We start from the raw sequence: 13198 nt of genomic DNA on the forward strand, positions 1-13198 counted from the left end.
CTAGTGGGACGGGGAAATGTTGAGAGACCAAGAACACGTTGGTGATTCAAATTGCAGATAGGATATATTCTTTGAGACTGGAACAGGCAATGTGCCTATGCCTTGCAAGAAGAAAACTTAAAACTAAACTGTAGTATATGTATGAAAATGTAAATTAACTATTACTGCCAGAACCCTACAGTAAATGTTCAGTAAAATAAACTGTTTATATAATAGAGAAGTACTATACAAAGCTGTTACAGAACCACAATACTGGCTGGTTAGAATAAATAAGACATTAGAGCTACAACATTGATGGCTAATATTAAATTTGTCCTTGTTCGTTCATTACGTGACAAAAATTGATAACATTTTGAAATATGCTTTTGACTCTTTTAGAAAAATAATTTTAACACTTATTATCAAAATTCTTCTGAAAATAAAGATTTCTAAGTAAAAATTGTTCGCAGTAAGTCAGTAGCGTTTTAACTTAGCTAAGTTTGGTTCCTATCCCAGTACCGTTTGATAAAAGTCAGTCAGTACACAATTTAGAAAAAATTAAGTGAAAACAATAGCTATTAAAATATAACAGAATGTCAGTTATATGAAATAATTAATCCTAGAACTGACATGAATCAATTTTTCATACCTTGTCTCCTGTGACAAAATAAAATGAGTAACATTTTTGTTACTTATATGTGGAATAGCTGAAATTTAATGGTCAGTCGCTCATAACTCACAAATGAAAAGTGACAGCCAAATGAATCAAATATGGCCTTAAATTACATTTTATTTGGTACAAAAACTTAATTTATTTTTCCACTTAGTTACCATTTACAGCTATACATTTATTTTAATTGTTAATCTGTTTTCTCATCCGTCAAAAAAAAATGTTACTGAACTTTCCTTGATCTACAACCTCATTACATCCTTCCATTTCATCATCCGTAATAAAACAAATGTCCATTCCCCCTTTAATCGCAGAAAGAAGTGACAGTCGCAGTTGTTGTGAGTACAGAATGTGTGCACAAGAGCCTTGAGACGGTTGCACATGATGTGTGTGACCAAACATTATCATTTTTCAGAATTATCAGCATACAACACATTCTTAAGGTGTTTTAACATCTCTGTACATTACACAGAATTTACAGTTGAGACCCAGCTTCAGGTACTCTGTCGTGTATATGTGTTCTGAATTGCAGAACATTGTCAATAGAATTTTTTTGCAGGTTGTATTTTGAATTTTTTGATTGTGGCAAACCATAGTGTCAGTGTTGCGTGAATGCTATTTTTCTTTTGCATCGTAATGATGCACCCAAGCTTCATTTTCCTTCGCAATATTGAAGAAGCCATCTCTCTCATCACGATAAGGTTTCAGAAGCCGTTTAAAACATTTTTTTCATTGTTATTTGTTGTTTTCTATGAGTTTGCTTGGCACCCACTGCAAACAGATTTTACAGTAACCCAATTGTTCAATAATGTTTCTACTCTTCTTTTTTTTGTTATGCCCCTATCTGGGTGGTGATGCGATGGTCAGTTTGAATCTATTTATCCACCTTTTCTTGCTCCTTATAATCACAGAAACCGGTCGCTCACTTCATCCTCAGAATTCACGTTACCAGCTTATGATGCACAGTTATATTGCCCACCTACCCTTCAATCAACAGTTTTATCCCATAAATAGCTTATAGAGACAACAAATGTCACTTTTTCTGATGTTAAAAGTTTAATCGGTGTACATTTATGTAGATGCATTTACAAAGAACGGGTGTTAAACTTCATAACGATTACAGAAAATAAGAGGGCGTAGGTCAATGAGTTTTGGCATGTTGTAGTGGGGGAATGAAATTATAAAATGGCAGCTGTTGCTTTCTGTGACATTTTGTTCCCTCTTTACGTTCGAGGGTGCGTTGCTTTTCAGTCGCTCCTTGCATTAATCATTAATAAATGTGATATAAAAAATAACCTTTTTTTTCATCACATAATGCAGCAATGTATGTGTTAGTTAAATATTGTAACATGATATTTGCTCTACTTGAAAAGAGATCATTTAGTATTTAGTCATTAAAAAAGAATACACGTATATTCATTTGGAATATTTTATATTTGGTTTATTTACATTTGTGTTCTTTCTTATCAGGGCTGGTGAAAGGTTACAAAAAGTTTTTGAGAAATTATGTAACGAAAGGAAAATGGAAATAACACATAATGATGTTAATGACAATGATGAAGATGAAAGTGATGATACCAATGGGGCCCATTGTAATAATGATAAAGATGATGACAGTGAAGATGAAATTCGGCCTCCAAGTGGTAAAAGACCCAGAACAATATTTTAATTTATCATCTGTTACTATTATATAAAAGTTTGTATAAGAAAACTACAAGTTAGAAAATAGACAAGACATTTTATATATATAAAAAGCTATAATAATTTTAATAAGTTATGTTACATTACACAAATTGTGTGATTTAGTTTAATTAATTATGTATGTTATAATGCTGTTTTTATAAATGTTAGTGGATGACACTACTGTAATATAATATTTTGGTTATGCATAGCATTATATATATATATATATATATAATGTAGGAATTAATAAGGTGATGCTAACAATGTTGTTACTGCAATTATTATTGTCTGTTGTGTAAGAAAATGCTATTTATATGAAACATTTAGTGACATTTAAATAATGTGTACATTATTGTTAAAAATCTAAAAAAAAAAAATTAAACTAAGAAGCTTTAAAAAGTATTATTTATAATTTTAGTAATAATGTGGTAATAAATAGTTAAGATTATAAGGTAATTATTGTAATATTTATTATTATTATTTAAATATTAAGTTATAATATTTTCTGGTGATCGTAATGATAATTTGTGTATATAATATATTTATTTATAAATAATTTGCATAATTTTGCCTGTTGTTTAATGCAGATTTTAAAGAATATATATCTCCACTAGGTCTTCTGTATAGAATGTTATGATGCTATTTATTTTCATTTGAAATCTTTTTTTGATTGGCGGCACAATTTTTTGGTTCAGTTTCTAGAACTATGATATAGCAATCTTTTTTTTCATATAAAACTTGTCATGTATTTCTGTATTATTTTTGTTTTAAGAATAAATTTTTGTGATCGAGTTAAGCCAGTTTTTGTTATCACTTATCCAGCGACACAAAAACTAGACCGTCTTGATCATCCATAACATTGTCAGTAGCGAGTTATGCATTAAATTTACAGTTAAATCTCAAATTTATCTTACATTTTTTATTGCTGAAAATGTTGTGCTCTATTCTGTACAGTTTGATGAAAAGGCAGAAAAGTTATAGTTTATAACTCCTCTTGAATGTTGCTCGATAAAATAATGTAATTTTTATTTATATATGGGTTCTCATTTATTTGAAATAATTAGTATACACCTGTAATTTTCAGTTTTTTTAATAAACATTCAAAATTTTTAAAACTTAAAAAACATTCCTCCTAAGTTTTCTTTTGTTCTCTGGTGAATCTGTGTTTCTATAAGTTTCAACTGAACATCCTCCACTTTTATTGGTTTGCGCAACTTTGTTCATTTCTTTATTGCTTCTTTCTTTGTTAATGTTATCATTTTTATTCTTAATACATTTTTATCCCAGTTTTTCATTTTTCACTCTCCAATTTTTTTCCATATTTAGGGGGGACCCGTTTGTAATTAATTCATTCTACATACATTATATCGATAAGAATCTTGTGTTGTTTAATAATTTGGTCTAATATGACTGCTATTTTATTTGCCTGAAGTAGAGGTAGCAAACTGAATTTTTAAAATATTTATTGAAATATTTGAAATGAAATAAATTACCTAAAAAAATTCTTCTTAAGTACATTGGCACTGCTATTAATAAAATTTTATTTATTAAATTATTTAATGATAATATTTGCTTAATAATGCAAAACTTAACCTTTTTTCATTTAACTATAAACAAACCTGTTTGTTTGGTTTTGTTTTCATTAAAATTAAACATTACGCTATTTGTTAAAAGTTAATAAAGAAGAAACTAAATTTTATATGATTATTATGAAAAAACAAACAACTATTTAAAAAAAAAAATTGAACAGTAAACAACTATTAAAACACTAAAGCCTATTTTTGTTCTGTGTACTGTACTTTTCAATTCATTTAATAATTAGTTTTATAAAAATAGTTGTATAATACAATTTTTCTGCTAGAACTGAATTTTTACATCGCTAGACAGTGTTGAATTTTAAGGCTTGCCGTGAAAACACATCCAATTTTTAAAAGTTGTTGAATGGACCAAAAATCTGTGGTGAATTGAAGTTGAATAGATAAGTGAAGATGTTATAGGTGTTCTGGCTATGATGTTGGTTTATTCATTTTTAAGCGTTCTCCATTTTTTCTTCAATGGAGAACAAATTGTTTTGAGAGATATTGTAAATTGTAAAATGAACTTTGCTGTCTTTTTTTTATTGAGTTTAATGTATATTAAATCTTTATATCCAAAGAGTGCGAAATAAGTTTCGACATTAGCCTTGGCAAGTGTTTTAAACTTCGCAAGAGTACATTAATGGCCATTGCATACCGTATTATTTCTATGGCTTAGAAAATATTGGGATTATTATTTAAATCGGTGATAGAAATGTATATTGCTTATAGAATTATGTTTTTTCAAGAAATACATTAAACAATAGATTAAGTTCTGTCTTTTCTTTAATATCGATCGGTATTAAAGACACTTCTTCTGAAAAATCCAACATAATTAACAAAAAGATAAACAGTGTAAAAACTTAGTTTTCTATCGGTATACTCTGCTTGCTAACTTCTAAATTGGATTAAAATCAAAGTAAAAATGATAAATTAAACAAAACAGTACCGCTTCTGATTGGTTGGTAAGTGGTCAGGCTTTTGATCAGTTTCATAATGATCGGTTTCGACCTGTTTCATAATAAAAATCTGTTTCTTAATGACCCTCATTATGATACAGGTTCCAACTGCGTAATTAACACATTATAATACAGACGTAGAAAAAAAAGGATTCGTTTCAATGTGTCATTAAATCATTTTTATCTCTTTTAATCAGGTGTAAAATATTATCTTGTTTTACACGACTTATGTGTTTATTCAAAAATTGTATTTAACAAAATATTTTATAAGATCAGGTTCAAAAATAAACATTATTGACGTACATTATATTGTCTTTATTTAATTAATAAATGGTTATTATTCAGCATTAAGAGTCTTGATTAGAAATAAAGTAAATTTCTTAAATATAGAGAGTTCATTTTTATATTATAAAATTACAATTATTATATACACATATATATAATATGACATCGTTCTAATCTAAAGCAATTGTTTATTAAATAACACTATCGATGCACAAGACCGATCTGTTATTGTCTGAACTGAAAAAGACTTATTTTTTATTGTAAGAAATTTATTTGAGGCCAGTAATATGACCGGTTGCAAATCACTGATCGCATTGATAAAATGTAACACGTTATCATATTTCTCTGATAACTAGAATACTGTGTATCTGTACTGAAGCAGACAGTATATTTTTTTGTAATCAAAACTTTCTTGTTTGTTTTCATACTGTTTCTTCAGAACAATCTTGTGTAGCGCTAATTTCTCATTAGCAGATCTTCATTTATCAACAGTTATTTTATTAAATGGAAGTGCAGAATTTACTTTATCAACTGTAGTTATTTATACGTTGATTTTGATCTCGAAACCAAATCATTGTCTCTCTTAATCATCCCCTCCCTGATAATCTTCAAGTCTGTTCTGGTCGGACACAACTTCAGACTATAACTTTCATTGTAAAAAAATTCATATAACCATATTTTACTTCGTTCCACAAATATTATTTTGTAATTCTTTCATAACGTACAATTTCCATTAACGGTGATCATTGTGCTTTCATCATCTGTGTCCTGAATTTATCGGCTGTATTTGCGACAGATAATAAACTTTAAATGAAGCATTAGCTCCCCCCTCCCCTAATATAACAGTTACAAAATGTTACTGATATCGAGAACGGAAGAATTATCTCAACATGTACATTTTATATATTGAATTTAGCGATGCAAGATGGCTGGGAGCTTTGGTTTGGATTTATTTAAACTGTAATATGACTTTAATGTTGGACAAAAACAATTTGTTAACCGATATGTAAATGTTTCTCAGATTTCCAGAGCTATTACTCTATAAACTCTATGTTACAAGAAAACTCTTTTTATCTTAGCATTTCATTGTATGTGGTGTTACTCAATGATTAGTTTATAATAATTTTATTAAACACGGCAAATCGGCGGTATGATTATATAATTAATAATTAAAAAACCCACTTACCAACAATTTTTTTATGCATTCAAGCGGTTTCGAAATAGAATTCCATCATCAGGAACTTAAAAATGTATATTATATTTTTAATAAAACTAAAACTTAGTTATCATATATTAAGTATATAAAATATAATAGTGGTCATCATCATGTGTTTAAAATTGTGTCCACTTAATATCCTGTCATTATGAATGCCTCCATCGTTACGGTAAAGTGGAACGGGAACGGTATGATGAACTCGCTCTATAGTTATTATTTAGTACTTGCTTATACGATATATCATTATCAAATCTTGTTTGTTTGTTTGTTTATTAATTTATCATTGTTAAAATACACATGGTACTTTTCTAAGTTATTGGTAATGTGTATATTATTTGAAAAATTGAGTATGTGAATAAAATTTTCTGGGTTATAATTATGGTTGTTATTTATAATGTGTTTAGTAAAATTAGATTTTTCTGTTTGAATTTTTTTTATACAATTCATATTGATTGGTTGTTACAATTCAGTCCTCAGGACTACTGCAAGTCAATTAATCCTCTGAAAATTTACTGTATGTACAGAGATCACGTAAAAGCTATTTATATTAAGAGAACTTAAGTAAATGTAAAATTACAAAAACTTCCTTTACTTTGTTTTTTTACCCTGAAACCTTTTTCAGTGGAAGAATACAACTGGGGATACACCTTATAAGATATGTTAGTCGATTTTTAATATCTTATAGAACTATCCAATATCTCATTTTGGGTTGCTTACTTTCTTCTTTTCTACGCTTCTAGTTTTGTTTAATTGCATTTGCTTCTCTTGTTTAATTTTATAATTTGAGATCTTCAATGTCAAATTCCTGACACTTTCAGATGTATTCATAAAAATTCCTCCCTTACAACATGCATGAGTAATTTTTTTATTACCCAAAATTGGATTTCTTCTCTAAATTTCTATAGTTCATGTATACTAGGCAGACAAACTTTTATTTTTTTCATTCCATATTATCTGGAGTTGAGTATTGTCAAGTCCGTTTGCATATGGCATTTGTATCCGCATTCTATTGATTTAAAAAAATTAAAAGAGTAGACTTACATCGGTCGGTATAAGATTACTAAAAATTGAAGTTATTTTATCACACTGATACCTGTTATGCCAACTAAATTAGATTTTAAAGAAGGGTAGAATTATTTAGAAATAACATTTATATAAAGAGTTCTTTATTGAAGAAAAAAGGAATAAACACCCGACAAGTTAGTTATTTCAGCTACATACATGTTTTATTTATTTCTAAAATTGACAATAAATTGATTTTAAGAATAAATAAATTGCTCTCTTAAAAATTTCTCACTAATAATCGGATGAAAATGTTTTTAAAATTCAATAAGAATTTAAAAAATATTTTCATCTGGTTATCAGCGTGCGATTTTTTGGATGACCAAATTCTAGTTTTCTGTTTGATCTATATTATTTCACTTTTATAATTAGATTTAACTTTGAATGTCAAAAATGGAATTTGATTCGATTTGCATATTAAGGATTGCGATTGCATCGTTGTATTTTATAAAGTTATTTTAAAGGAGGTATATTTTATGATTTTTTAAAAAATATTTTACTGCCTTTAGTTTATAAGGAATCGTGGTACTTTTCAGTAATCTGTGTACTACCAATTAATGAGTATGCAGCAGTAATGTGTAAGTAACTTTAAATGATTTATGTAAATTTTTACCTCGATTTTAATTAAATTCTTTTTTTATTGGTTTGAAAAAAAGACAGCAGTTCAAAATACATTTCAACTTGTTTAAACAAACAAACTGCATCGATAAACTTTTTTTTAAATTAATACGTTTTATTTATTTTTATTTCTATTTATTCATATTACTTGCTACAAAAAAAAAAATAATTCTTTCATGTTGGGTTAATAAAAAAAAATCAATTTAGAAATTTGTAGAAGATATTGTCATTATTATTATTATTATATTTTATTACTTAATTTTATAAAAGATAGTTCTTTTTAAAAAAAGAAATTGAACGTGGCTTTATAAGTATTACTATTAATGATAATGTTACCTAGGTATAACCTAGAGAGTGGAAGATCACTGTAGGTCATAGCTTAAGCTGCAACCAACTTACCCCCACCATTTCTACTGACTAGGAATGTTACTGTTTGCTGGCTATAATAATAGTCATTCTTGAAATGGAACGGGAACGCAAGGATAGCGGGAGAGTTTTTTATTTCCCTACAAATGGCAGAACCTGGATCGCTGCTGTGACTCATTTATTGTGTGTTTATTGGTGGGTCATTATTTATTTAGTGGTGGTTATAGATTTTTGTGTTTATTTATATACAGAATTATTGTTTGCGTTCTGGTCCTTTAGATCAGTAAGAAATGATTGACCGGGGCCGATCGTGGGAACTAGGCAAATATGAGCTTTGTTTTCCCGGCGTGATTCTACTTCAGTCTGTTTCTTGAAGTCCTTTCCGTGCTAGCGCCTTCCGGCCTAACAGGAATATGCCTTTCAGGTCCCTAGTGTTTGGAAAAGCAATGCGCTCCCCTCAGAGGATGTTGCATGTGCTGACTGTTACAAAATTGTAAGTTTTGGAAACAGTGAAGGTTATTTGGGAGATGAAGTTCGGGGATTTTCTTTGCTACTGCATCTCGGCTGGGATCGATCAGCCAGACTCTAGTCTGTCTTTGCACGCCACTTTTATCATTCTTCATTCTTCTTTTCTCCTAAAACCGCTTAAAATGTTAAGTTAAACAGAATGATAATATATAAATAACCCTTTTCCTGTAACCAGATACACAGCTTAAACTTTTTGGTGTAAGATGTGATTCTTCATTCCATATGTGACTGGCGAAAAACCATTAAATTTCAGGCAAAACTGGTTGTATATTTCACCCAATTAATTTTAAAAACTGCAATTTTACAGATTTAGTTATATTATGTGTAGTTGTTCATCAGATAGAGGTTACTTTTTTTTCAGGAATATAGTCATTGATACTGTCAACAAAAAAATCAAATTCGCTTATTAATGTCATAATTTTTGTTATTAACTGAAAATAACGTAATACAAGAGACGGTTAGCTATTCATTATGAGTATTTGATTTGCACAAAAATGATAATAACATACTCACAAATATAAACAGTTGATTTAAAGCATTAAAAGATTTAAACTGCACTTATTTTTTATTTAATTAAATTATGTATTCATTTACTAAGAGGTTATGATATGTTTAAAAAAAAACAACAAACATTTGTTGGCCAAAGTTTAGTGTCTTAAAATTTTTCTTGAAGTTAAACTAACTTCTAATTACAATAAAATTTTAACATCATAAAAATGAAACAAACAATCAATCTGGGCATACTGTAATTAACGATTTGTTGAAAGTACAACATTAATGAAACATATAAGAAAAAGGTTATTTCCTGTGAATGTCTTAACAAATTACACAGTGGCCCTTGGCTATAAATTTTTGGTGCCTAATATATTATTCACCTAAGGTGCTAAATACAAATTTCTGTATTACCATTTATTGCTATTTTCAGTCTTGTTTTATTTGTTATCATTGTCAATGTAGGTACCTAAAAACTAGTATAAAAAATTATAACAATTATTTATTCTGTATAAAGTGAATTTTGTAGACCAGTGATGTCATAATATTGTATTTTGCAATAACCATCTTTTGCATTCTTCCTTATCTAAATCATAACCTAGTATATTAAGTTTCAGATTCTTTTTTTTACATTAATAAAAGCATAGTAAACAGTAGAAAATCCTCAACACAGTTACAAAAACGCACAACATTATGCGTGTTTGAATACATTAAAGTCAATATAATGGCATCTACAGAATATATTTTATGAACAAATAATCTATTTGTGTTTCTGTCATATATTATAGTATTCTTTTTTAATATACAGGCAGGAAGTAATTAATATAACTTCAAACTGCATAACTGTTTGACCTCATCCACAATATTGTGACAATTTAAGTTCAGCTGAACCTCTTGAAACACTTGTATTGAATGCATTTTGTTTTTATATTTGGTTATACTCTTACTGTATTTAAGTAATACTGTATTTAAGTAAGTACTCTTACTGGAATTTAAGTAATAATTCCTAGCAGAGAATATATTTTATTAACCGGTAAATTGTGTTTGTTGACTGTAACTGTTTAAGTTAACCCATTTTTTTTTTGTAGAAAAAAAATTTGCATTATTTGTTGCTTGGATGATTTTTAAGTTTACTTTTTTTTTAATATGCTTGATTAAGTCACATAATATTTTTATTACAGTGCAAGTGATATATTGAATTTAAAAAGTATTAGCATGCTATTTAATTCAATTTTAAGACTGTTTAAAAAAACAAGAATAGTAATCCGTCAGTCTGATTCTAGATCTCTTAACACCAGACCTTTACCAAATCTGTCCTTTAGGACAGATTTACATCTGTCATTTATGCATTTATGTAATAATAAATATTATAGGATTGTTCACAATTGTATACTAGTTAAAATTTTATAAACTGTAACTACTGCGTAGAAAAAATTATTGAATAACTCTGAAAGAAATCAAAATTAATGAACAGCCAATGTTTTTAAAACATAGTGTTACAATAAAATTTTCATAACTGGAAAAATTTGGGTTGCATGTTTTAGGTAGGAAATAATTTCCAGATATAAGAATTAACCCACCGGTTGGTCTAATGGTGAACTTGTCATTACACATCAGCTGATTCCAAAGTCAAGAGTTGTAAAGTTCAAATTCTACTAAAAATAGTTACTTTTATACAGAATTGAATACTAGACCACAATTAACCACACATCTCAGTAATGGTTGACTTGAGACTGTACAAGGCATAACTTCATTTACATTCATACATATCATCCTCAGAAGTAATACCAGAGCGGTTTCAGAGGCTAAACAGTTAAAAGATAGCTATAAGAATTACTCATAAATCCGGTCATTGAAAGTTTGATGATCTTTATCGATTGTTGAATTTATTTTATACATTGGAAGTGCATACAGATTAGTATTCTTAGTTGCCGATTTTATTAATTCTCCTGTAAGCTTAATGGAAGGCAGTGCTATAGTAGTGTATAATTCACACCAAAAAAATGAGCTAATAAATAAAAAGAAATTCTTGTTTAGGTATTGGTCTTCACAGGTGGGATTAATGGAAATTAATTAAATGGAAAATCTTGAATTTTGAGTTTGGCATTTGGCTAATATTGATCTCCACATACAGAGATTTCATCATCCTTTTCACTCGAGTAGCCAATCATTAGCTCTAATAAATAATGATTTAAAGCTGCTAGCTGATAAAACTGCAAAAACAAAAATATATATGGAAATGCATTGTAATTTTGATTTATTACAAAAAAAAGAAGCCTGAAGTAGTTAATACTTTTTTTAGCGACTTAATTTTTTATATCCGATAAGGAGACAGGTTTTTCAGCAGCATCAACTGCCTACAGATCAGTATACACAGTTGTTGCATAAAGAAAAACTGTATCCAGCATTGTTTATTTTCATATATTAATAAGAATCGATTTATTAAATTTTGCTTAAGCTGCAGGAATATCCTTCAAATTGTATTCTCCAAAATATTCCCTGAGAAGTATTAGATGTATAATAGTCGTAAATCATGTTATTCAAGATCCTGTGTTAATTTCTGCCGTTTTTCATTTACAGTCTTCTTATTTCTTTAGTCTCATTCATTATGGATGCATATTCATATTGTAGAGCATTTGTTGCGGTTTATTTCATCAGTAACACTGTAGTTCACAGTGATGATCTGTTTCTGTCGCTTCTGATATCTATTTATTTGTTATGTTTTGGGGTTGTGTATGCTTTAGAATTATGAGTATATTTTTATAATTTATGGTTTATAAAAGTCATCATTTATTCAGCATTAAATTTAATTCTATTAGAATCTTTCCTTGTAATGATTACTAAACAAATTTGTTTCATTCATTAATTTTATATATATGTATAATGTGTGTTTATTATTTACCAAATGAATTATTTGGTTGTTAAAAGTATGGCAGTGGCATATTTTTGGAACGTTGCATTTTCATCTTTTATTGCATTGTATTGTGTATTTTATAATTGAATTTATTTTAACTTACGATCATTTATTAGCGAATGTAGTTATTAGTATTATTATATATTTTGTTGTGTGAAAATGATCATGTTACTTAATATAACTTTTTAAAGTGATATTCCAATGTTAGTATAATAAAAGTTATTTTATATATTAAACAGTATATTATTTTAGCACAATACTGATTTATGTGTAGAAGAACAATGTCTATGTAGATTAAATTGAAAATTCAAAACGCATTATATTTTTATTATATTTTACTTGCTGTACTGTTAGTTATATTATTTATTATTAATTAAGTACTATGATTAATGGGAATTGAATAATCGGTAGTTACTCTTAGGTAAATTTATTTTTATTACTTTTTTTAATGTTGCTTATGACAACTTTTAATATAACTTATTATTAATTCTGGTGATTTATCTGTAATATTTTTAGTAAAATAGATGTACTGTATTCAATGCGGTGTAAGTTTTTACTTTTTTTTTTAATAGATTAATATGTTAATAACATCAGTTTTCTTTACTTTAATATTTTTATTATTTTTATCATCATTGCCATTATGACTATCAACGTTTATTTAATTGAATAATACAGAACTTTTTCATAAAATTACGAATTTTTTATTATAATATTCATATTTCATTATCTGTCTTGTACATTTACCGATAATAAAAATATTTGCCCTTGAAGTAACATATTAGAATATTGTGCTATTTACTCTTGACTGCAACATTTTTTATCTTTAAAACTTTCATTCATCATTTTTCTGTT

General features: G+C 27.8%; 1 protein-coding gene across 2 annotated transcripts in view; it reads left to right on the forward strand.

The window, feature by feature from the left end:
• Window positions 1-12955, forward strand: part of Acf (ATP-dependent chromatin assembly factor large subunit) — a 151869-nt gene extending 138914 nt beyond the window's left edge. For both annotated transcript variants that reach the window (XM_075367686.1, XM_075367687.1), the window contains one exon: window positions 2120-12955. In XM_075367686.1, the coding sequence (XP_075223801.1) occupies window positions 2120-2318 (199 nt within the window). In that variant the 3' untranslated portion in view covers window positions 2319-12955. The remainder of the gene's footprint in view (window positions 1-2119) is intronic.
• Window positions 12956-13198: the final 243 nt, after the last annotated feature.

Source organism: Lycorma delicatula, chromosome 5, assembly GCF_047948215.1.
Source record: "Lycorma delicatula isolate Av1 chromosome 5, ASM4794821v1, whole genome shotgun sequence".
In the NCBI taxonomy this organism is placed as follows: domain Eukaryota; kingdom Metazoa; phylum Arthropoda; class Insecta; order Hemiptera; family Fulgoridae; genus Lycorma; species Lycorma delicatula.